At 44.3% G+C, this 23,963-nt stretch overlaps 2 protein-coding genes across 14 annotated transcripts in view; both read left to right on the top strand.

The window, feature by feature from the left end:
* The window catches only part of pde4dip (phosphodiesterase 4D interacting protein), a 72,965-nt gene extending 65,397 nt beyond the window's left edge, over positions 1 to 7,568 (top strand). For 6 of the 12 annotated variants that reach the window (XM_079267359.1, XM_079267362.1, XM_079267358.1 and 3 more), the window contains 10 exons: positions 390 to 546; positions 922 to 1,046; positions 1,190 to 1,372; positions 1,497 to 1,601; positions 1,765 to 1,940; positions 2,913 to 3,044; positions 3,521 to 3,659; positions 4,132 to 4,178; positions 4,333 to 4,441; positions 5,272 to 7,568. In XM_079267359.1, coding sequence (XP_079123485.1) covers positions 390 to 546; positions 922 to 1,046; positions 1,190 to 1,372; positions 1,497 to 1,601; positions 1,765 to 1,940; positions 2,913 to 3,044; positions 3,521 to 3,659; positions 4,132 to 4,178; positions 4,333 to 4,441; positions 5,272 to 5,414 — 1,316 coding nt within the window. In that variant the 3' untranslated portion in view covers positions 5,415 to 7,568. The remainder of the gene's footprint in view (positions 1 to 389; positions 547 to 921; positions 1,047 to 1,189; positions 1,373 to 1,496; positions 1,602 to 1,764; positions 1,941 to 2,912; positions 3,045 to 3,520; positions 3,660 to 4,131; positions 4,179 to 4,332; positions 4,442 to 5,271) is intronic. The other 6 variants (XM_079267360.1, XM_079267365.1, XM_079267361.1 and 3 more) reach the window with 6 other exon arrangements.
* A 2,062-nt stretch (positions 7,569 to 9,630) lies between these two features.
* Positions 9,631 to 23,963, top strand: part of mast2 (microtubule associated serine/threonine kinase 2) — a 133,385-nt gene continuing 119,052 nt past the window's right edge. For both annotated transcript variants that reach the window (XM_079266906.1, XM_079266905.1), the window contains exon 1: positions 9,631 to 9,892. In XM_079266906.1, the coding sequence (XP_079123032.1) occupies positions 9,818 to 9,892 (75 nt within the window). In that variant the 5' untranslated portion in view covers positions 9,631 to 9,817. The remainder of the gene's footprint in view (positions 9,893 to 23,963) is intronic.

Genomic DNA, 23,963 nt, shown 5'->3' with positions numbered 1-23,963 from the left:
AGCTTTCCTGCCTGCGATCGCACAGAAGTTATTATCTCCGCCAGACATAAGCATGTTTGGAGATCATGCGTTAAGTTGTGTTTGTGTATCTGTCTGTCAGCGGCTCATGTCGAATACTACTCGACCCACCAGCCTGATATTTACTGTGTTAATTTATGACTGTATGCTCAAGGGTCTCTTGGGGTCGCGGTGATTCACAATTTTGGAAAAACCGATTTTATTGATTGTTTTTTACCGCCATTGAGTGACATTCGAGTCTTCTTTGTTTGGAAGGGAAGAAGGAGACGCGCCCTCTACTTAATGCACTTTTCTAGGCATCAGTTCTGGTTCTGTTCAGGGCTAAATAACTTGTAGTGTAATGTAAATGTAATGCCCTGTGTCCCCTGCAGAGGGCAGGAAGGAGGCGGAGCATCTGAGGGGGGCGGAGCTAGAGGCGGAGAGGTGGGCGGAGCAAAGCAGGAAGCTGCAAACTGAGGCTGAAGCTCGCAGTCATGAGAATACTGAGCTGAAACAGGACAGACAGAAGAACCAGGACGCCATCAACAGGTGTGTGTTCATGTACTTTGTAAAAGTGGGGACATTTCGTCAGGTCCTCACATCCTCAAAATAGCAACGTGTTGTATCAGTACACGTGACATCACTGCTGGGTGTTGGTGAAACAAAGCAGACCTCTGAATGCACTCGACCGCATCCATCAGTGATGCCGAGTGTGGTCAGAGAGGAAACAGCCTTTCAACCAGAAAAGGGGGGCCGGGACATACTGCTCCTCAAGCTGGTGGTTAAGTTAGGGCGCTAGAGACCAGTAGGGGCCTCTCATGTATAGAAGTGCAAGTGAGCAGATTTTTTTGATCAGCTGCTTTGTATAACAAGAGCTGGATATGACAACAACGTGTGGTTTCATGTGTGTGTGTGTTTTCTTAGACTCCAGCACGAGGTGAGCGTCCTCCAACAGCAGCTCTGTGAGAGCTGCAGTCTGGTCCACTCTCTTCAGTGTGAGCTGCAGGTCTACCACGGAGTGTGTGGAGTCAACACAAACACACACGCAGGTAAGAGACTGCCATGTGAACTTCCAGAGACGTCTTAAGCCCCTAAAATTAGCTTTTGTGCAGCGTCACGGCAGCTGCAGGAATCTTTCTTGAAAAAAAAAAAAAAACTTTGTATAACTCATCCGTGTTTGTGTGTTTCCAAGCAGGTCAGGCCGGTGACGGTGCCAAACTTGCACGCAGCGCTGCGACTTTGGACCCCAGGGAGCTGCACCTTCAGCTGGAGCAGCAGCTGAGCGGACAGGCCGACACACAGCCTCGATCCAGGAGACAGCTCTTCAACGGTCAGTATATGCCTGACACACCCGACAGCATGTTGCAATACGATGGTAAAGCCGATCACAACACCAGATAAAGAGAAATGACTCTTTTGGAGCTCAATAACTGAGATTGATGTTGTATTGAGAAGGAGATTTTTGCAGCTCGGTACTGATGGAAATCTTCCTCTTACAGAAAACGTTCCCTCCCCCCCTGTGAGAGACACTGGGCTCATCAGTCCTTCCTCTCCTCGACCTCATGCACAGAAGCATGCAGCAGAAACTGGACCAGCCGGTCAAGGTGAGAACCGCACATTCAACACTTAAATGTGAGAACAGTTCAGATTCCCTTATTATTCTGCCGATACATCCATTTATCACATGGCGGCACACCATGGCACATACATCTCATGTGTCTGCCTCCTGCTCCTGTCCCTAATTCTCTTGTCTTCCCATCCCTGCAGCCTCGACACTGCAGGGCCAAGCTCCCGACGGCTCATTCGCCAACCATCACGGCCGCCATGCAGTGGGCCATGTCGATGACTTCAAGGCTCTGCAGCAGCAGATCCTGGAGGGCAGCGCTCTCCTCCGCAAGATGGAGACTACATGTTATTCCCTGCAGGAGTTCAGCCTTCATCAGGTGAGAGAGACGGGAAGCCAGAACACCACAGACCAGGTCATCCTGACGGTGACTGAAGCAGCTCATTCAACTTTATGTCATGGTTGGGATTGTATTTGTGGCGGGATGCCGTCCCCCTTTGTTAGCAGAATGACTAAAATGCATAAATCCATGGCGCTGTCCGTGGTGCTGAATTGACAGATTTATTTGTGATTTGTGACTTTTCACCTCTGAGTCCCGCCTTTCTGTGGTCGTCTTCATCGATGTTATTAAAAAAAATACAGAACCAGAAGAATCGTTCATGGGGCGGTTCTCTAGTCACGGGTGAACGTCCTGTTAACGATCAACACTCAAACGGCCTGCTGATCATTGGTGTTATGGGCTATAATTAAGAAGAAGCAGCTCTAGAGGCTGCAGTGTTTATATAATTATATACAAACAGTGTAATAGCATCACATTATTATTATTATTATTATTATATAGACCCACGGCTTAGTCGACCTATAAATGAAACCCTCCATGTGTAAGTCAGTGCAGTCTGAATGTGTTGTTTTCAGAAGATCTTTTATATTTCACCTCAAACAGATCATTTCTTTCATATAGTTGTTCGTTTAGACTTGTGAAATGCTGGAGAGATGTGAGTGGATGAAGGTCGATGGGGCAATGACACCAACGCTTTTATGAAGAACAGTGTGAAAAATAATGACGAATACACTGTGAGAAAAATACCATGATGAAATATGAATAAACCTTGAAAAAACATCTTTAATGAAATATTAATGAACTGCAACTCTACATAGTTCATTCCGTCTTTACTGTTGATTTACATTGTTATTAAGTGACTTAGCTGCTGGTCATGAAGACATTTGAACTTTGTATCTTTTTCACCTGTTTACTGGGCGAGATGATTTACAGATTAACAAGGGGAATAGCTGATAGATGAACTAATAATTTAACTTTTTTATTAACATCTTGTTTTTTTGTCCGTCTCAGCCCTCAGACTCAGGTTCTGTCAGCAAGCTGCTGTCTGACACTAAAACCCTGCGGGAGATCCTGGAGGAGGCCGGCGCTCTGCTGCGGATGTTCTGGAGAGCAGCTCTTCCAAACCACGAGGACGCCAAGCAGGTCTGAAGAAAAGGCCTCGCAGTCTTACAGAGTGAAATCACAGAGCAGCAGTCTGATGGGATGGAACATGCAGAGGAGTTATTTTTAAAAACAGCCTTTGATCTTTCGTTGCTCCTTCTGAAGCCTTTTTTAATGTTTTCATCACGTTTAACGTAGTGAAACACTGGCTGATGCTTTCGTGGCAGTACAGGGTAGTTCCAGGAAGTAACAGCTGAATCACTGGAGTCTAAAGCAGTCTGAGTCAGACTACAACCTGCACAAAAGGATTCACGCATCAACAGATCATTTAATGTGTTTTTGGCCTCAGCAGCGATGTACCTGCATGTGTGGACAGACACTAAACATTTACTGTGTGTGTGTGTGTGTGTGTGTGTGTGTGTGTGTGTGTGTGTGTGTGTGTGTGTGTGTGTGTGTGTGTGTGTGTGTGTGTGTGTGTGTGTGTGTGTGTGTGTGTGTGTGTGTGTGTGTGTGTACAGGATCAGTCTCTGAGGGAGGAGGTCGTCTCGCTCCGTCTGAAGCTCTCGGAGCACGAGCAGGCTCTAGAGGACGCCATGGAGAGAGTGAAGAGCTCCGACCGCACCAAAGATAGCATGGAGCGCTTTATAGTCAACCAACGTGAGTCTCTAGCCGATCATATAAAAGCATTCTTATTGTCTTTTGATTAGATATTGAATGAGATCATATTGAGCACATACCATCCACTTAGTCTGTTGGTTGAGTAGTAAGAGTTCAGGCAAAGATGAATTATCACGAGATGGGCTGATCGCTCATCATCGTCTACGTCTGTCACGCTGTCTTGCGTCGTCTTCTTCCAGCCCTCTCTTCTTTCTTCATCCGCTTTCTGTCGCTCCAATCGTTCGATCCCAGAGCAGCTGTGCTATTGACTCTTGTGTTTACCGCTCGTCTTCTGTTCGACCCACGAATGAACAAATGGCGTCTCACAGGTGCTGTGTGTGTGTGTGTGTGTGTGTGTGTGTGTGTGTGTGTGTGTGTGTGTGTGTGTGTGTGTGTGTGTGTGTGTGTGTGTGTGTGTGTGTGTGTGTGTGTGTGTGTGTGTGTGTGTGTGTGTGTGTGTGCTTGTTTACAGTGTCGAGAACACGGGACGTGTTGAGGAAAGCAAAGACAAACTTGCAGGTGAGTTCTCACGTGTTCCCCTTCTGGTTTTGAGCGACATTCACCTTTTATTCCAGCGGTGTGAGAATAACTAAGATAATCCGAAGTGAGAGTGAAGCTCCTCGTTTCCTTGTTGCCTCTGTAACGCCCTCTCTTTCCTGTGACTCCTGTCGAGTCTCCTCAGGAGAACGAGCTCAGGATTTCCTCCCTTCGCTGTGCCTCTTTCTCCCCCTCCCCCTCCCTCCCCCCCTCCTCCTCTTCCTCACACCCCTGGCCTGTTAAAGGTATGGTCCCCTTGGCTTTGCCGTGCTTGCTTCAGTGTCCCGATAACATGATGGAAACCCTGCGATTAAAGATATTTCTAACAAATGATGCTGAACATCCAGCAAATACTAAGGCAGCAGCTGATGACAGTTTGCCGGCTACAGTTCCTTGATTTTCACAATAAAGACAATAACAATACCGGAAAAGCAGCTTGACGTGGATTTCTCTTCTGCTACTGAGAGGATTTTTGTGATCTCGGTTGGACGTTAAAGGCAAACCTGTGATGTTTTTGTCCACTAGTGGTGCTGTGGAGCCATGTTTTAATATGTGTGCCCCTGTTTTTGCTCTACTAACACTGACACAAAGACAACCACACAGATTGGGTGATGGTTCACATTATGACCATAGAGTCATTAACCCTTTACACTGGACATCATTTGGTTTAGCATGCCAACATTTTCCTTCTATCTCCCCGAAGAGAAGTGAAGGGAGACACATTCTTGTGTTCTTAAGTTACAAATCATTCCCTAAAGATCACTAACGTGTGTGCACAGTGAATGTTAGTTCCCTCAAATTAATAATGAACACTTGTTCGAGAGACAATTTACTCTGATGAAATTGTGCAGCAAATGATTCAATTTGCCCTCTCTCCTCTTTTAATCAGGATCACTTCTTCCTTCTGTTGAGGGATTCTTTGCTCGGGTTCTTTATTGTTTACACATATGTAAACTGTGACATGCTGTAACTGTAGGCTGTTAATTTGAGGAAGTTAATTAAGCTTTGTAGCAGACTAATTACTAATTTGAGAGGGAGTTTTATCAAATACCATCATTTAAAATTTGTGTTTCAGGTGAAAACACAGGAGGCTTCTGTGAGCTCGCCTTCTCTCCTGGTTGGGGTGTCATGAAGCTGCGGGCTTCCTCCTCCTCTGCTGTCCCGGGACAGTCTCTCTACCAGCGCCCCCTACAGTCAGCACAGTCAGCCTTCCTGTAGTGCACCAGCCGCCAGCTCCTCCTCATCTCATTGTTGAAACAGAAAACACAGTAAATCCTGGCTCTCCTCTCGGCTGGAGAGACATTTCAGTTGAGTGACTTCTGTCTCTGCGTGTGTTGAGAGATTTCTGCTGGTTGATGAAAGTTTATGAATGATGTAATGGTTTTAATATTGGTATAATGTGTGTAGGTTTTCTGTGGGCTTTTGCTGAGGCCATCAACTGAAGTGTTTTCTCTTGTTTATGTGAGACCATGTCTGAGTTGGGCTGGAGTTGGTTTATGAATCATAGTTTCTGATTCAGCCTTTTTTTCAGAGATCAAACAAATATACAATCAGATTTAGAACAGCGTTGGGCTCCCAGAGACAGTTTAATCCCGGTTTGGTAAGTCTACATGAACAGTTTTTAATGTAGACCTGGTCTCATGCAGTCTAAGTACATGAAACAACACGATTTGTTTCTTGTGTTTAAATTCTAATTTGATATCTTTTCTCTGTTAGACAATCCAAAATGACCACATAAGAGGAAATATTCTCCCATAACTCATAAATCACGAGCTCCCATTCAGAAGCCAACTTCAGCCTCGTACTTCAGCAGGGATTCGATGAAAGTAAATCCGCGGGATGCCAGCAGGATGGGGGGGGGCTTCGAAAAAGCCCAAACCAAACTGCAAAGTGCTTCCTCTCAGCCTCTGCCGAGGCTCATGTATGTAGTTAGTGTGTAGAATAGTTGCATGTGGTTTGAGCAGCTCGTGGAAACAAAGCCATACTCTCTGACGGTACAGTAGATATGTTTTTGCTTTGTCCTAATTGTCATAAAAATGGCCAGCTACTGATAGCATATTTTAAAATACTGTAGAACTACCAATAGACAGTTTGGTCAAATAGCTGGTAGATGATGTTCTCTTGCATTTACTCATAAATAAAACACCAATTAAGGATTTAGTTGCTCTTTAAACTCCAGAGTATTACTGTTGAGTATGGAGTCGGTTCTCTTCAGATATTTAATGACGAATATGGGTCCAACCCAGTTTCTCCTGCTGAAGCGCTAACCTGCAGTGTAGGAAGGCCTGCTGGTGAAGCTGCTGTAATGTAACAAAACAAGCACATGTAACAGACTGTCATGGAGCTGCTCAGCGGTTTGTGTGATGCCTTCAGTGACCTATCCGATAAAAGAAATTCATTTTATAGTGTACGGTCCAACAGCGATGACATTTCATTTTTGTAACCAGGAAAATGGACCATGCTTTCATCTCTTTTTTCATATTTCTGTCCTTTTGCTGTTATTTTTTAATTTTTTTTCTTAAATTTGTTAATGTCTATGTTTGAATTATGTTTGAATGTCCCTCAAGATGACAATCGGTTACAAATGTTTTCTAGACAATCGGCAGGGAGAAATATCTGTCTGTAAGGATTACTTCTTCCTAACTTCTGCAGGATTGGTGACACTCACTGTGCAAATGAACTTTTCTGAAATCGGGTGTTTTACACTGGCCTCTCCAAATTGTATTTCTTCTTTTTTGTTGTGGGAGTTTTCCTTGATTTCTCTGTATTGTAGCTTAGCTGTTTCTTTTTGTGCATGGACTGTGTCTTCACTGCCCTCTGATACTTTTACTGATATATGCAATTTTTGGGTTACTGTGCAATAATAAGCTTTGTGGTTGCTTTTTTGTTGATATTTTAGGCCTGGGTATTAAAGTGTCATGTCATCTGTTTAGCTCTGAGGCTGAATTGATTTCAAACCTACTTTTGTTTTGTGACAATCAAATTGAAGCATATTTATAAGCCCACGTATCTTTGGCTTTACATGAATCTGAGTTTTATGTACAATGTGGAAATAAGGCAAAGTAACAGGATACGAGCATTGTAATGATATATTTATGAAGCAATAAGATCAACCAAAGTGAACAACGTTTGTTGTTAAATCAGGTGTGAAATAATCAAGTTTAGAGATTTCTTTGTATACTTCCCCCACAGGTGAAAGGTCAAACGTAGTGTCTTTCGCAGTGTGTGTGTGTGGTTTTAGGCACCACATCTCATGTATGTACATATTAAAGGGAGTGTTCCTCAATGCAAGTTGTTTTGTTGCTGTTCGACAAAGACCAGCTGTATTTTTATGCATGTTCGCTTTGTTAAAAACGTTTGGGGTAAAAGAAAAATACCCTTTTTAATAAAAAAGGGGGGAAAAGACTTCTGTTTGGTTTGTCATTTTTCTTGGATCAACTATAAAATGCAACTTCTTTCTTTTTCTGGAGTGAATAAAAGCCCCAGAAGAAAAACTCTGTAACGGCAACAATTGAGGTTATAAATTGCAAAGAATGCTAAATCATTTTATGATCAGTGAAATATATAGAAATCAATGTTATTAAAACAAATCAACACAAATATATTCATAGCACAATACATATGCAGAAGTAAAGGAATAAAACACATTTTTAAAATGAAAATGTCACAGTGAAGAAATGATACAAGTAATTGTACAAGTATAATGTAGTAGCGCACAGGGATGTAGTATATAGGGCCAAACATTTGATTTTTTACCTGAAATGATATGATAGTCTGATCACTATTATTCAATGTTGTATGTATATCAATAAACATTTGTCCGGGATAGATTCATTTCTCTAAAATACATCATCACTATTATTGTTAGGCTTTTTGTATTTTATACCCTCATAACTGCAGAACTTAAGTTGTCTCCTTTGTCGAAAAAATAGTCTGACAAAGGTTAATATGCTTAAAAGGTTAAAATATCTCAGACATGACTATAAAATACAAGCGCACATATTCAAAGCATGTTTTATTGTCTCTCGGCAGGTGGCAGCAGAGTCCAACAAAACGAATTAAATTGTCAATGACTTCTCTATATATATATACACACACACACACGCACGCACGCACACACACACACACACCCTGGGATTTAATATGAAAGAAAATGAATGACTTTTTCTTAAATGTACGTTTTTTCAAACAAATGTCCCACACATGAGTTTAAGAATTTAACAAGAAGAATCTTCACTTGAGCTGTATCGGCAGGTGAGGCTGAAGTAAGGAAGAAGATTAGTGTCCTTCCAAAATAAAATGTATGATGTAGACAAAATAAGATATCACCACATTATAGACCAAATACCTGATTGTCGAAATATATTTATAAAATGTACAACATACATGCACTATTTCAAAGGGACATATTTTATCTTAATACATCTTTCACTTCATTGCAAGTCCTGTCCTGTCAACTCCAAGAAATTCCCTTTCTTGTGCTATACACACTGTAGCTACACAGCGTTTAAGTTGAAATTATAGTTCATACACATATCATTAAAAGGAAGGTGTGTATACGTATACACACACACACACGTAACGTTATTTGTTATCCTTGTCCAGCTTTATTTTTTAGCCGTATTGAGAGCAATGGAAACCCGGAGTCAAATTCATTGTATGTGTACACATTTGGCAAACAAAGTCGATTCTGAATAAACATACTTTTATTTTGGTAAATTTAAATCGAACGTTGTGCTGTCGTTCTTGCTAGCTTGACACTGCAGTGACCGTGCCAGAGTCAGGAAACAAGCCGTGCCGTGCCGAGGCAGCAGTTCAACACAGAGCCCGACCCGGTGTTTACACACGGAGCTTAGCATTTTATCTGATGATGGAAGAACAGCTGAAGAAGATACTCGCTGTCGGATAAACCGCCGAGACAGATACAATGCGCGGTGTTCCGGTGGGAATCATCTGGAGCCGTCTGTGAGGAGTGGAGACGGACCTGTCATGGGTGTCACGGTGTGTCTGTGCAGGTAAACGCCAAAAGCAAGGCAGCCTGGCTAGCCGCTCGGCTAGTCGCGCAGCAGGAAGATAGCTTAGCACCAGACGCTAACGTTACTAACTAATGGACAAGTTGGGTTGGATGAACAGACACGACCGCGCAGCATGGATATCTTTTTCCCCCGCAAATTTTAAACTGACCTTATAAACGACCATAAATTATCCTTTTATTTTTGTATTACCCTGAAGGATAAACTCGTGGCTGCTGGTGCTGCACGCTTGATTGGCAGCTTGTCACAACGGGTTCTCCAGATGTGCAGGCAGCACGGGGCGTACCGAGTGTAGCTTGGCTCTCTGAAGTTAGCTAGCCGCAGGACCGGCTACTGACCAGGAATGGCTGGCTTGGACAAACTCTTGGGGCGGGGGGGGGACTCTGAACTCCAGTAAACTGCATCAGCACGCGATGAATTTCATTTCGGTGGCGAGTCGTCACTGAAGTCGACACCAGCGCGAGCGGACACGTTGCCAGCAGGCTGACCGACTGACGTTATACCGAGAGGACTCAGCCGCACGGCGACACGGGCTGTCAAGCGGGCCAAACCCACACGCGCCAGTGTTTTTTTTAATACTGTTAAGTGATGAAGAAGATGGAAAATGGAAACAAGAGGAAACTCATGGAGCACCAGGAGAGCGGGGGAGCGGAGAAAGATGCGGTGAGTAGTGACGTCTTCCAGGCACTGTGTCACCGGTATGAACCCACGCACGGGACCGTAAACATCCCATAAAGTAACGTCATATAAACTGTGCGGTGCACGCGAGACCTCATTGAAAAATGTACCAATTCATGTCGGGTTTGAGCTCAATCAATGCGCTCAGCTTTGCAGTTTGGCCCCGCCTGCTCATCCGCTTAAAGGACCATCACGGTGTGTTTGAGTTCTTCTTCTTTTGACATGCTTTGGTCCAATTGAACACTACACGTGCTTTGTTATTGCAGTGCAGACCGGTGTCGAGGGGACCATCTAGAAAGGTCTCTGTCTGATACCAAGTGATGTCAGGATTAATAAGAACGTCATAGGATTTACGCCTAGTCACACAGTGGTATTACTTTAAAAATAATAATAATTACATTACAGGGTGCTTTTATATGTGGTGAATACGTTTTATACTGCGGGCACATCAAGGATTAATGAAACAATACTGAGACAAACGGTCTCAATTGTTCAATAACGCTTCCACAAATGCAGCTGATCTGCAGATGGTTCCTCTTCACACACACACATACAGTATGCATATGTGTATCGTCTGCCTTTCTGTATGGCATTGGCAAGACACCACCTGTGGTACCAACACTGAGATGGGCAGACTGCAAACACCACAGTTGCCATCAAAAGTGACCAAATCAATAACTTTTCTTTTTTTGCTCAATCATTGTGAATGCTGTGTACTGTGGCCAGGTGTGTAATATATATATATATATATATATATATATATATGTGTGTGTGTGCACGTATGTGTGTGCACGTACGTGTGTGTGTGTGTGTGTGTGTGTGTGTGTGTTAGGTGAAGCGAGCATAAAGCAAGGCCTCTGGGTTAAGGTCTAAAGTGCAGCATGACAGCAAATCTCAGCTCTGACAGTGATCAAAGATGATGGGTTCGTTGCATCGTAGCAGTCAGAGGAAGGGGGAGGGGGACCTGCATTGATAGCAGTCTTTTTTCCCTTATGAAAAATAATACATTTAAATTACAGTTAAAAATGTATTTCAGTATCAACACTCTTAGCATTGTCTCCACCCGCCCCCTATCTGTTTGTATACTGTGTGGTTGTAGTGTGGTCTGTGACCGCTGGCTCCTCTGTTAGCGTCAAAGTGCGGTCGCGTTGCAACACACACACTGGAACTTGGCTTTTACTGGGCTGATTAGTCCCAACAGTGTGCAGGTTGTGCAGCGGCTCTGGAAGGGATGGCACTAAAGCAGCTGCATTAAGACACATTGTCTCTGACATAGTAACATTGAAGCTGCTGGCAGATGACCAGTATTAATAAGCAAGCGTTAGGTTTCAAAGTTGTCCTAGTTTGCAATAAATGTGGAAAGGGTTCTTTTTTATTAATAAGAGCCGCTTCCAAAGATGAAGTCATCGCTGCAGCTCATAATTTCACATTTCTGCATGAAGTCATGTTCCGCTACCCCCAGACGTTTGAGAGGACCGACTCTGTCACGCGATACTACAGCGCCGCCCTGCAATTTGGGAAATGATGTGAATAACGAGGTAAAATGTAGTCCAATTTGCCCTCAACTATGTTTTGTAACCCTTTCTGGTTATTTAAGTGTCAGCACTTTGTCCTAACTGAACAGGTAGAGGATTGCATTTGTGAGCCGAGTTTGAGTCGGGGGAGGGGAGGTGTCGACTTTGCTTTATGGTATCGTGGGAAGTCAGACAGATGTTGTTGAGCTGCTGCTGCTTTTAAGTGTTTTCTGTTTGAAACGGTACGAAGCGGAGGAGCAGACAGGGAGCAACTTTTACCTATTGCTTACACTTTGGAATGCTGGGTAATACATCAAGTCCCTGTTATGGGGCGGTAGTACTTCCAGGTGCTGTCAGCTTGGATTTGGCTGTAAATTTGTCCCACTGAGTGTTTTTGTTTAAATTGTGCAACAACAGGGTTAAAGCTAGAGTGAACCATTATTTCCCTTATTTGGGCCCATGGATGTGAAAGATCTGGGTCATTTTAACCAAATGTTTTTTTGCTTCATGCACCACTGTGCAACTTTAACAAGAATGAACGCGGCCCGCCTCCTATGCTGTGCCCAGTTCTGCTGGTTACAGTTGCAGCATTGGTAAATGAATGATGTCATTGTCACACGAGTGTGGTGTGTTAATATGTTGCCAGGGATCGAGTCCAAACACACAACATCCGGTGCAATCAAAGAATCCCTCAGCTGTGTCTGTCCTGGGACCCTTTTGTTTCCAACAGTCGAAGAAACATCATGTTTACAACCGGTTTACACCAGTCTGACGAAAAGGAGCAGAACAGGAATGTATGAGGTGTGTGTCATTAGTCTGGTTTAAATCTCTTTCAGGGTTTCTTTATATTCTGGAAAGTGTGATGAAGGAAACATGTCAACTCTGTGAAGCCCAAACATCTTGTACATTCTCTTGACATATATCTAGAAAATCCAGATTTTTATTTATTTTGATAAATTATTCGTTTTGGTATGAACAAATATTTATTCAAAAATGTATGTAAAAAAAACCCCCTTATTTCTAATTGTTATTACTTTTAAGTTTGTCCATCACATATTCATTCAATTTGGTCGTTTAAAATCTATTTAAAAATATTACAATTGTTTTTAATATTTGTTGTTTTCTGGTATTATAAAATTGTAAAAAAATAAACAAATGATAATAAATATAGGTGTGTTTAAAAAACCAAACAAACATATATTTAATCAAAATTTAATCAAAATTTAATCAAAAAAGCATCAGTGCTTCAGCAGCAGGTTCAGACCTGCACTTGTTAAGCGGAACATACGCACACCGGGTTTATGCAGCTCTTTAGCTTGCCCTCCGTTCTCCAAGACTAGGACATGATCTTTGTTGTTATTAGAATCCTTTATGTCTGTTGTTTACTGCTACAACTGTGTGTTCTGCACACATGGAGACCTTTTCTCCACATGACGGTATCTTTTAAACCACTTGTCTATTGATCAAGTATGTACCAAACCTTCAGAAGAAGACATTTTGGGATTTATAGCTGCGACCTAAACAGTATTTTCGATGTGCTCTGGTTGGAAAATAAACAACCTTAAAGCAGTTCCTTTCTTTGCCTGTAGGGGCCTCAGGTTGGCAGGTGTGAATCTCATCTGCAACCGCAACGTATGAGTGCGTGGCTCACGTCCAAACATGACGAATAATTTCGTAGCCCCCCTGGGGCTAAGCTGCAGGGGCTGAGACCTGCAGTGGATTAACAATGCGCAGCACAGTAGAGCGTTAATGAGGGTGGGAGAGGAGAGCTGAACACTCGCAGGGTCTTCACTGTAAGCTCCGGGCTACATGGTCTGGAATGGTGCACAACGTTAACGGCTGGTGGAGTCGTGACTAAAGCAAAACTCTTGACAGTAAATAAGATTTCCTTTATTGTAAAATGGAATATACTTTGCCTGTTTCAACCTTTCCTTGTTGCGATGAGGGGTGTATGCTTTGACCTTTGAAAAGTTAAGATAACGTCGACGTCCACACCAAAAGGTAACATGGGTGGAAAAAGGTCATAATCAGCGGAACCGGAAGGTCCGATTGTTGAATTAATGCGACAGAAACACGGAGAGTCATGTTTGGAATGTCTTCCATACTGGTCAGAAGAGTTTGGGTTTCCAGAAAATGGCTCATTAAGTGCCGCTAAACTTAAAATGTTATGAGGGAACTGAAAGAAATGAAAAGTGGCAAAAAGGTTCCACATTCAATTAATATATTAATCAATTTCCTGCATTTTACTCCTGTATTTTATTTCTTACTGTTTAAAAAAAAAAAATGTTTTAATGCAATGAATGTTCTTAATTGTTTTAAAATCTCATTTTCTTTTGCCTTATGTTTTGATGCTTTTAATGGTTTCATGTGAAGAACTTTGAATTACCTTGTTGTTGAAATGTGCTATACAAATAAACTTGCCTTGCCTTTGAACTCTGTTACCTCAGCGTGACAAACTGCTGAAGAGAGCAGCTGAGTAGATGAAAAGGAGAGCGGACGGAGCCTGAGATGGCTTTATGTTGGGCAGAAAGCTGCAGTACGACTCGGTCACTCGGCCGGTGCGAGCGGCTACAGCGCTCCCACCGGCGGACCAGATGGCCGAGCGTGTGGTCTGAACAGCGTTATCTAAACATGTCATTGTTTTCTACAACACAGCAGCTCTGGCATGTGATCGGCGGTGCCTCCTGCATTCGTTGGATTCCAGCCCGGAGCTTAGAGAGGTTTTAGGTTAGCGGGGATGGAGGCCGACAGTAGCCTCGGCTCTTTGCTCTTTCCTGTTCATTAGGTAGCCGTTGGGTTAACCATTAGACCCCCACCCTCCCTCGCACTGACATGGGAGAGTGATTTCCTTCTCCCGTCCTCTTTAACCGGCTGCAGTGCGATCACAGTTCAGCCGAGGAGCCGTTGAGCCAGAACGACCTCGGGGACTTCTGGGCCGATGGCCGTCCCGGCCCGGCGGCTGATTGATGGAGCCCAAATGGCTAATGTGTGCAGTATTAGGTGTGCCTAGAAGGGCGGTAATGGGGAGACACAGATGCAGGAGGGGGAAAGACATTAATTATAAAACCCTCATTAACCAGAATTATCACAGAGAAGCGTCCCATACATCAATGCATAAATGGCATTTATTACGGCGGGGGGGGGGCAAATAGTTAAATCTCTGCTCTTTTGTGTGTTTTTGAGTGTTTCCTGCTCACCCTTCTCACTTTCTGAAAAGTCTGTGACAGGTTTTGGACGTGAGGTCCCCTGTCATCTCTTTCAGACCTCGCTGCAGATTCTTAAACAGCTGCTTTTCACACGGATCCTCAAATTAAGCTCCAGTCTGTTAAATCCCCCCCCCAAAAAGCCCTGATTCAGAGCCTAGCTTTTAGCTCCCCGACACCACATCCTTAATGAAGAAAATCCATCACTCTGCCGCTGCTTAGTGCTGCATTATGCCCCCCCCCCCTTCCCCCTGTCGCTGTATCTGAGTGATGATGCTGATTTCACACTGTGACGAATGCCACATCATTCAGCCGCTCACTGAGAGAACCTTTACTAGATGTTCTCTATTGTTCCCTCCCCCTCTCCTGTCTTCCTCTTTCACCACCTTCTTTCCTCCATCCTTGTATCTTACCCCCCCCCCCCTGCTGCCCTGCATGTGGTCACAGTCCATCATAACCATCTCATACAGTGATGACATTTAGCTGTCTGCTGAGTCAAAATATAACATCTCAGTGTTTGTTTTGGATTGAATTCAAGTGGCACTGATGGTTATTTTAAAATGCCCCATAATCGAGATGTAACTCTGGTCAGCGCACCGGATGGAGTTAATGAGCGCTGCAGCACACCTGTGCTCCTCGGTGCCGTGCGCCATGCGAGACAAAATAATGGCGTCAAATGTAGCGTTGAGACACAGAATAGTTGGCTGTTATTGCGGTGTTTCCAGCCGGCCTTCAGAAAACAGACACACTCGCATGTCTTCTCTTTAGGAAACGTAAACAAAGAAAGTATTTCCACATCGGGTCCAAGTTTATGTGGGAGATATTTGTACTGGTTCAATCTTATGTGTATCTGATTGGAGTTGTGTTGCTAAAATCCATTCCTAGTTTACTGCAGCAAAATGAACAGTGAGAGTGAGTCATCATTTCTCACTTTGACTCATCTCTGACTCACAAGCAAAGACCGAGGTTACAGCAGCAACAAAGGCCGTCAGATGAAGGTTCAAGTTTTAGGGTACGTGTTCCTTCACCGGACATGCTGACCGATGTTCGGTTGGGTGCTGTGAAAGTATACACCGCGAGCGAGACAATGTCGAATTCGTTTTTCTGTAACTCTTTGTTTGCGACTCTCGTTAATGTGGTGGCATGCAGAGATTGAAAGCTGAAGTAAAACTAATAAATACGGAACTGTGCAGTGCTCCGTGCGTTTTATTACCTGGTGGCTTGATGTTGATGATGAACCCGTGTGTGTGTGTGTGTGTGAGTGAGAGAGAGTGTGTTTGGCAGTTGTGTCTGTTCTCACTCTGCTGAAAAGTTGAACATTAGAGACAGTCTTCTGTTCAGTTGTCCCCTGAGGCTCGTTTGTTTGTGTTAGTGATTGAAGAAAGTCCAATCAGTCATTGTGCTTGTGCATATTTACTACTGTGTGTGTGTGTGTTAGTGTGTCTGTGTTAGCTAGCCTCCCTGTGGGTGGTTAGCTGTGTTAGCTCGCAGTGTGGACCTCTGAGTGCACGGTCAGGACAGATGGAGGGAAGCTGGAATGTTACAAGCAGAAACCTGCAGGTTTGACACTCTGCTGCTGCTCTTTGAATGAAAACACACATGTGGCTGCACCCAATGCTCCTGACATGCTCGAGGTGTTGTGGCTGCAGCACAGATGGTGGATCAGTGGTGTTCAGTAAAGATAGAGTCAGTCAGAACAAGCTGATGAAGATCAAAAGAAAGAATAAAAGCCTGTTAGCATGCAGGGTTTCTGTGGTTGAATCCAAAAGTTCATCCACGGACAAATGAGCCATCTCAGTTCAAAATGAGGTCAACCAATCAGCAGCCAGCGTTCGAACCGCTCGCTGTTTGGCAGGTGTGTTTGGTGCTCGCCTGACTTCCCTCTCGTCGAGTGCTTTTAGGTGCTGGTCTGGGGCCAGATCCTCCTCTCTGTGAAGCTATAGGAGAGCACGGTGGAGGAGGCATCTCCGTAACTCTGGCCCCCGTTTATATGTCGCAGCGACCTCGCCGTTTACACGCACAGGCTCTGTCAATTCACGCTTTACGAGTTGTGTGTTTGAGTGGGTGTGACTGTTTCACGAAGCGAGCCTCAGTGCAAATCAAACACGCGCCTCGTGTGTGTCTACGTGTGCCGTGTTCTGTGGAAGTCAGTGCGGCCGTCCCTCCCCTGTCCTGATTGGGGGTGGGGTTAATAACCTTTTGGGCTCTGGGCAGTAAAGGAGCTTCCAACAAAACATCCTGCTTCCTCCAGCTCAGCAGCCAACTATAGGAGCACAAATACAGCACTGAAACGATCACAAAACATGGACGCTTACCCCCCCCCCCCCCCAAAGTCCCCATAGGATATTTCACGGTGACATTTCATCTGGATGCAGTTACAGATGGACTTTTTAGTGTGACTTCATCATCTGGTCGGGTATTTTAACGGTGCATTTACAGGTGACAGTGTCACAAACTAAGCAGTGAAGTTTCTCAGTCATGCAGTAAAAGGAGGTGTCAGAGAAGAAGCCCAAGATGAGCCCTGAAGTGTTTGAGTCAGAATGCTTACTTGCTTGACAGATGTTGGTGTTTGTTAAACTGATTCTGCAGAACAATAAAATCCACTCCTAGTCTCTATTCAAACACTCTACTTCCAGCACTCGATGCAGCTGTTCAGCCTGCACCTGCAGGTCTGACTTGATTATGTCTGTCTTGGGAATCCTGCTGATGAATGACTTGCGACTCGACAGACTGCTCGCGTGCGTAAGTGAACATACATTTCTCAACCCGCCAAAGTTACCCAGAAAGCGACAAAAGGCCACGCTTGAGAACTTTGTGGCTCCAACTCCACTTCCTTTTTTTCCTCACGCTCACCTTCAGCGCTTCGAACGCTGAAACGTCGTCTCCTCTGCAGACCCCCGGTCCCGGCCCCCGGGGATTATTGCTTTGTCTCACCAGAAAGCAATCCGGGCCCAAGCAATCAGAGAAATGTCTGGTTATGTCACCCCACACACCCACACTGGCGGCGACACGCCCGAGATTAACAGCATTCAACTTCACATTTCGGTTTCATCCTCGGGCAATTAAACGAGCGAGCAGGAAGTAGGAGGCGGGTGAGTTACGATGCTCAGACGAGCTGCGTGCTGTGGCCTGTTACTCACATGTGGAGCTGTAAACCGGTAACACACCGATCACACCGCACGTCCGCTTTTCAAAATACGGTAGAGACAAAATACATATATCGTAATACGATTGGATTGCAGCTAGGAACGATATTACTTCTGGATATCTCTCGATTGATTTTGTGTCTGTATTTAGTCACAGATATCCTCAGCAAGTCATTGGCAGGAAATATTTAAATATTTTTTTACAGCAGCCCTCAGCCCTGTCACTCGCAAACAGATCTAAAATCTTAATAAGATAACATTTCCGAGTGAAGTTTATAGAGAGTGAAGAACACAAACATCCGTCCCGTACCAGTCCTCTGTCCTCCTGTCTGCTTTGTATCAGAGATGGGTGACAGAACTGACTTAATTAAGGGTTCACTTTTGTTTCATGTTCCTGCCTGTTGAACAGATGTATTGAAAACGTTCTGGCTTTTTAATAATGGCGAGTAATCACTTCATCTGGTTCACTTCAGTCCCTCCCCCCCCCGCGGCAACTTTGTGTGTGTGTGTGTAGTTCGAGGAGCTAAGGCATCCACCCCTACCTTCAGATAAAGTTAAAAAAACATGGAAGGCTCTTGCTAGACATGGTGGTGCAAAATGGCGGAGAAGAGGACCCGCTCCCTATGTAGCTATAAATGGCGTTTTAGTTTCCAGTGATTATACTATATTATGTTATTAAACTTGCATTATCTCTACTGGCCAGCTGGGGGCACCTCGTCTGGTTTCAAAAATACGTCAGATTGTATGGAAGTCTGTGAGAAAATGAATCCACTTCTCTCTTGATTTATTAACTCAGTAAACATTGTAAACATGAGTTTATGGTCCCAATCTCTAGTTTAAAGTCTTCTTCAACACAGCATGATGTTCATTTCGTGCATTATGGTAAATTTAGAGTCAAACAGACAATAAAGCAGAGTATGCTTTAGGGCGGGTTTACTATGATTGACAGGTCGCTGCCGCTACCAGAGCCGTCTCTACGTCACTCCCCCACATTCCAAATATGGTAACTTCCGTTCATTGGTTGCAAAAATACAACATGGCGGCGGCCGTAATCCAAGATGGCGACGGCGAACCCGAGGCTTCATACCGCCAGTCCACAAACCAATGGGTGCCGTCCCGATGTCTACGTCCACTTGTTATACACAGACTGTGGGTCTAACATTAAAATACAGACAACAATAGATCTCCTGTTTGTGCTGCAGGGCGCCAGACTGATTGTAAACATTTATGAGTGCCACGGCATAAAAACCAACAACTGCACAGTGCATATTACTTTATTGATTTACTGGACTGGTGTCATAAAAAGTGTGCTCATATCAAACAGGCCGCCAGCTGTGAGCGCATGAAGCTGTAGAAGCAACAATCGGATCTTCAGTTAACCGAGAGAGTCTGTTTCACAGCCTGCTGCTGTTCAGGAGATAAGCTCAGAAACTGGTGCAGTGTGCTTTCTCTTCCTGCCACACACACGCACACGCACACACACACACAAAAGAGCAGCACACAGTCTTTGAGTCCGTCCCTCAGGTGCAGGTTTTTGCAGTGCTGCTGCAGCTCAGGTTAGATATGACGTGCGTGTGTGTGGCACTGCAGCTGTATTGTAATGGACGATACAAACACTGCATCGGACCAGCAGATACTCACCATTCACAGACTCTGTTTTTGGATCAGGGGAAACATGATCAGCACATCCTGTTTTGGAGGAAACATCATGCCGCTCAGTGTTTATTGGGCGCTTTCATCATAATCAGAGGCAACGTTCAAAGCCAGAGAAGCAAGCAGCCTAATGAGCCTAATGAGCATGGCCACCAGTGGACACGGTGTGCATCCTGTCTGTCCAGAGCCCAACAGGTGTGCGGGTTATTATTCATTTTTCCTTCAGCTCGTGTACATAAACGATTAGTTTCTGTTCTCGAAACAGATGAATGTAACTGTCACAACAGAAAACTGAAGCTGGCCAAAGAACTGACTGTCAGCAGCAGGCTAGCAGCTGTGCTGTTCAGTTGCCAGTGAGCGCTGCATTCATTTCTTCATATTAATATAAATATGTTCCACATTCGGTCGTTTTTTTGACACTCTTTCATACAATTGTGACACTACATCAGAATGTTATTTCAGCAACCATGTCCAGCTTTGGCCGGCACACATATAACTGTCGGAAATTGATTAAAATAAACAGATTAGAGAGCACAAATCACCGAATTAAAGGTTTCCTGAAGTCTGTTTTTTTAAACTGGAGGTGGGCCAGTGCACTTTTATATAATCAGACATTAACCTTCAGGGGGAAAGGAGTGCCTTTATCTGTTGAGTGAGTGTGGCTGTTGTTCAGACTGAATTGATCATGAGGCGGGATCCCTCAGGGTGTGTGTGGCTCACCGCCTCGGCCAAACAATTTCCGGGCTGAAACCGTGGAATATGTTTCTCTCCCCACTGACTTCCCCGACTCTGTGTGTCTCACACTGAGATTACGTAGCAAATCGATCACAACCGCAGCGTCTCTCTCCAACTTTACGATAATGCTTTAAGTCTGTTGTCCTGATTCGTAAAATGAATACCCAACTAAAACATATCGCTGCATGACACCTCTTCCAAAACATAATTACCGATGCAGAAAGAGGTTCATGGTGAATATCCCCTCAGGGATCGTAACAGTTTTTTATTACACCTTAATTACAGCGGTCTCATGCCCGAGATGTGTTTGTGCACGCGGGAGTTGGTGTGTGGTAGGGCTGGGCGATAAATCGATTTAATCGATTAATTCGAATGTGTGCTTTAAGGCGATGTGTTTTATTGAAAATCGAGAAAATCGCCCCCACCCCTCCCCCCCGTTGGGTTCCCGTAGTAGAGTGCGCGCGCATTGTTTACAAACTAAAACAATGTCACCGCCGCCGCCGCCGCCACCTCACAACAACAACCCAGCATTTTGGAGACATTCACCAACTGTACTCCGCATGAGAAGAAGAGTGCCCGGTGGAAAGCCATCACGGATGCAGTCGCGATGTATATCGCAAAAGATATGGTGCCCATATACACCGTGGAAAAGCCGGGGTTTATTCACCGTCTCAAAGCTTTGGACCCCAGGTACGTGCTACCAAGCCGTAAACATTTTTCTGACGTTGCCTTGCCTCGGCTGTACAATAGTACACGCCAAAGGATCTCTGCGGAGCTGGAGGGGATGTCATTCTACTCCGCAACAACTGACCTGTGGTCCAGCAGGTTGACCCAGACACCGATCCACTTGACTGGTGGAAGCGTCACCAACTTAACTTTCCAAGGCTAAGTACTTTAGCAAAGAAATACCTCTCTGTGCCAGCTACAAGTGCCCCCTCTGAGAGGCTTTTCAGTGTGTGGGGGGGGGCATTGTTACATGCCACCGTGCATGCCTGAAGCCAGAGGTAGTAGACAGGCTTGTCTTCCTGGCAAAAAATATTTAGAAAAAACATGCACTACTGTTTAATACTGTTGGTTATGTTGTGAATGCACTTGATTTTGTTTACATGCACTTATTTACTGTGCAAAATATGTTATGTTGATGTTAGATCAGATGTTGCACTTTTGAAAATGTGAATGTTAAAGGGTCATATACATTTTATTTCATGCTGTGTTTGTATCAGTGTATTCAGTTAGAAAAGCTTACTGTAAAAAGTTACATTTGCACAGTTGTTTACAATGGAAGGCTACTATTTAATGCCATTTAATGTTATGTTTAATTTAATTTTATATTTAAATGATTCAGGCAAACAAAAGAGTGACCAAATACTTTTTGTATACTACAGGCACCTTTCTACAATGTTCAGGTTTTGTTTGCACTTTATTTTTATCAACCTACTTGGGAAAATCATCACAAAATAAAAGAAAAAAATGTTTTCAACAGCTTCTGTCATCTGCAAAAAATTTTGGGGGAAAAAAATCGATTTAAATCGTGAATCGGATTTTTTGTAAAAAAATCGGAGATTTTTTTTTTAGGCCATATCGCCCAGCCCTAGTGTGTGGTTATGTTTTCACACGGCTGCACACACTCGCTGGCTCCTCTCTTAGCAGCCTCCTCCTCCTCCATCATATCCCTCCTTCTCTCCCTCTATCTTTTCTTTTTTTCCGTCTGTTCAACCTGAGTCATAGCAGAGCTGTTTGGGCTGGCTGATCACCTGCAGCCAAACTGTGTGTTTTAATCGACTCGCTGCACGGGACTAAAAGCAGAGAGTGCTCGGCCAAACCACACATATACACTGGCAGTCTGCGTGAACCCCCCCCCCCCCCCATATAGAATGCTAGCTTTGCACTACGTGGCCCCTTTGGAAAAGTAATGGCTTGCCACTGCGAATTACGAAGATGGATTCCATTCCGGCGGTGGGTTGGATGCAGGAGCGGAGCTTTTATTAAAGCACTTGATTGTTGTAGCGCGAGAGGACGCTGTCATTAGATGCTAAGCCAGAGCTCTTGAATGCGTTTCTAAAGATGAGGATGGAAGGCTTCGCTGATCTCATCATGCATGCCTCACCTTTTTTTCTGCCCTTGTTTAATCTCCCGAGACACATCGGGTTCAGGTGCATCTCTACAATTTAAAGGTTTTTGGCTCATGATTTAGGTGGGAGAGGAGGCTCATGATGTGATATCGAGAACATCTCCCCCTCCTCTCTGACTCAGTGTTGAATCAAGAGGCTTTACGTGCTGCCAGAGTCCATGTTGTTCTTAATGTTGAAGTTCACATCACGCCTGATATCTGGAGGCTTTTCTGTCTTCCTGCAGTTTCACATCCAGCTTCTTCAGTTTCGCTCGCCAACACGTCACGGTTTATATATATGGAAACACAATGGAATCGCATGAACAGTAAATTATACAATATTTACAAAAAGGCAATAAAAGTAAAATGGCAACTAAAGAAATGGCACGTTTATTTGTACAGCGCCTTTCAAACAACAGCAATTCAAAGTGCTTAACATCTAGAAAAGATATCAAATGTTTACGAATAGCGCCGTCAGTACACTCGGAAGAAAGGGAAATATAGCAAATAGCAATAAACTGAACAACAACAAACCAAAACATTCCCAGGGCCGTCATTTCCACCTCATTTGCACTGCATTTGCACCGCTTTGATAGAGCCACGAAGACAAATCAACAGTCCAAAATTCTGCCTTTTTGAACGTATATGAATAAACCATGAAGCGCATTCATCGGTCCTCCATGCGTCCTGCGGAGCGCTCCTTTAATCTGCTGCAGAAGGCCTAACGAGGACACAGCTCCGGCCTGTGAAAGCACCCTCTGCTCCGGTTGTGTGTCTTTGAAAATCCCCGAGCAGACAAATTACATCATGAACAGGACGAGCACGGAATTTATGCAAAGCAGAGTGGAGCTGTGCAAATCCAATTTGCTGGTTCCTCAATCCCGAACCTAAACAAGGAGTGTGTGTGTGTGTGTGTGTGTGTGTGTGTGTGTGGGGGGGGCTGAGGCTTTTGTGATGGCGGGGCTGATAGATGCCCACACAACCCAGTGCCTGAGGTGTGGAAGAGCAAGAGAGACAAAATATGAAAACCTCAGGCGCTTCCCTACAGGAAAAACCTTCACAAGTGTATACTAGTACACTGTCTGTCTGTACTAGTGAGTGTCTTTGAGGAGAGACTGTGCTGTTAACTAAACAGGTATCATGTCTCCCGCTTCCCTCTGACAGTCGGCATTCGTGTGGACGTTAATTCTGAGATTTCAGAGGTCCGTCTCTCGCTGTCTGCTGAGTCACTCTGTCCCTCAGGGAAAGAACTGCTGCCGACACACACACACGACCTCAGTGTGCACGTGAACACAGAGTCACACACTCGCCTCTTCTTTGTGCGGTTGGGTCAGAGCCAGACATTTAATGAGCTTCATCACCGTGGCAGAGTAGCTGTATGAAAAGCCATTTAACTCCTCAACCCTCTTTATTATTCTCATTGCCTCGCAAAGGCTGCTCTAAATGCTAATGGCTGTACTGTGTGTGTGTGTGTGTGTGTGTGTGTGTGTGTGTGTGTGTGTGTGTGTGTGTGTGTGTGTGTAAGTGTTCCTGCCATCATGTATTCATGAGTAACTGGAGGGTTATTAAGCCTACTTTGTAACTAAAGCACCAAAATGCAACGTTTGATAGATTTATTTTCTGTGTTGCACCTGGTGTTTGCACATTTTAAAATGTGCAAATGAAGCTGGAATGACAAGCAAACAACAAGCTTTT

The sequence above is a fragment of the Melanostigma gelatinosum genome (genome assembly GCF_949748355.1).
Source record: "Melanostigma gelatinosum genome assembly, chromosome: 4".
In the NCBI taxonomy this organism is placed as follows: Eukaryota; Metazoa; Chordata; class Actinopteri; order Perciformes; family Zoarcidae; genus Melanostigma; species Melanostigma gelatinosum.
The sequence above is the reverse complement of the archived record's forward strand: the minus strand, read 5'-3'. Positions and strand labels throughout refer to the sequence as shown.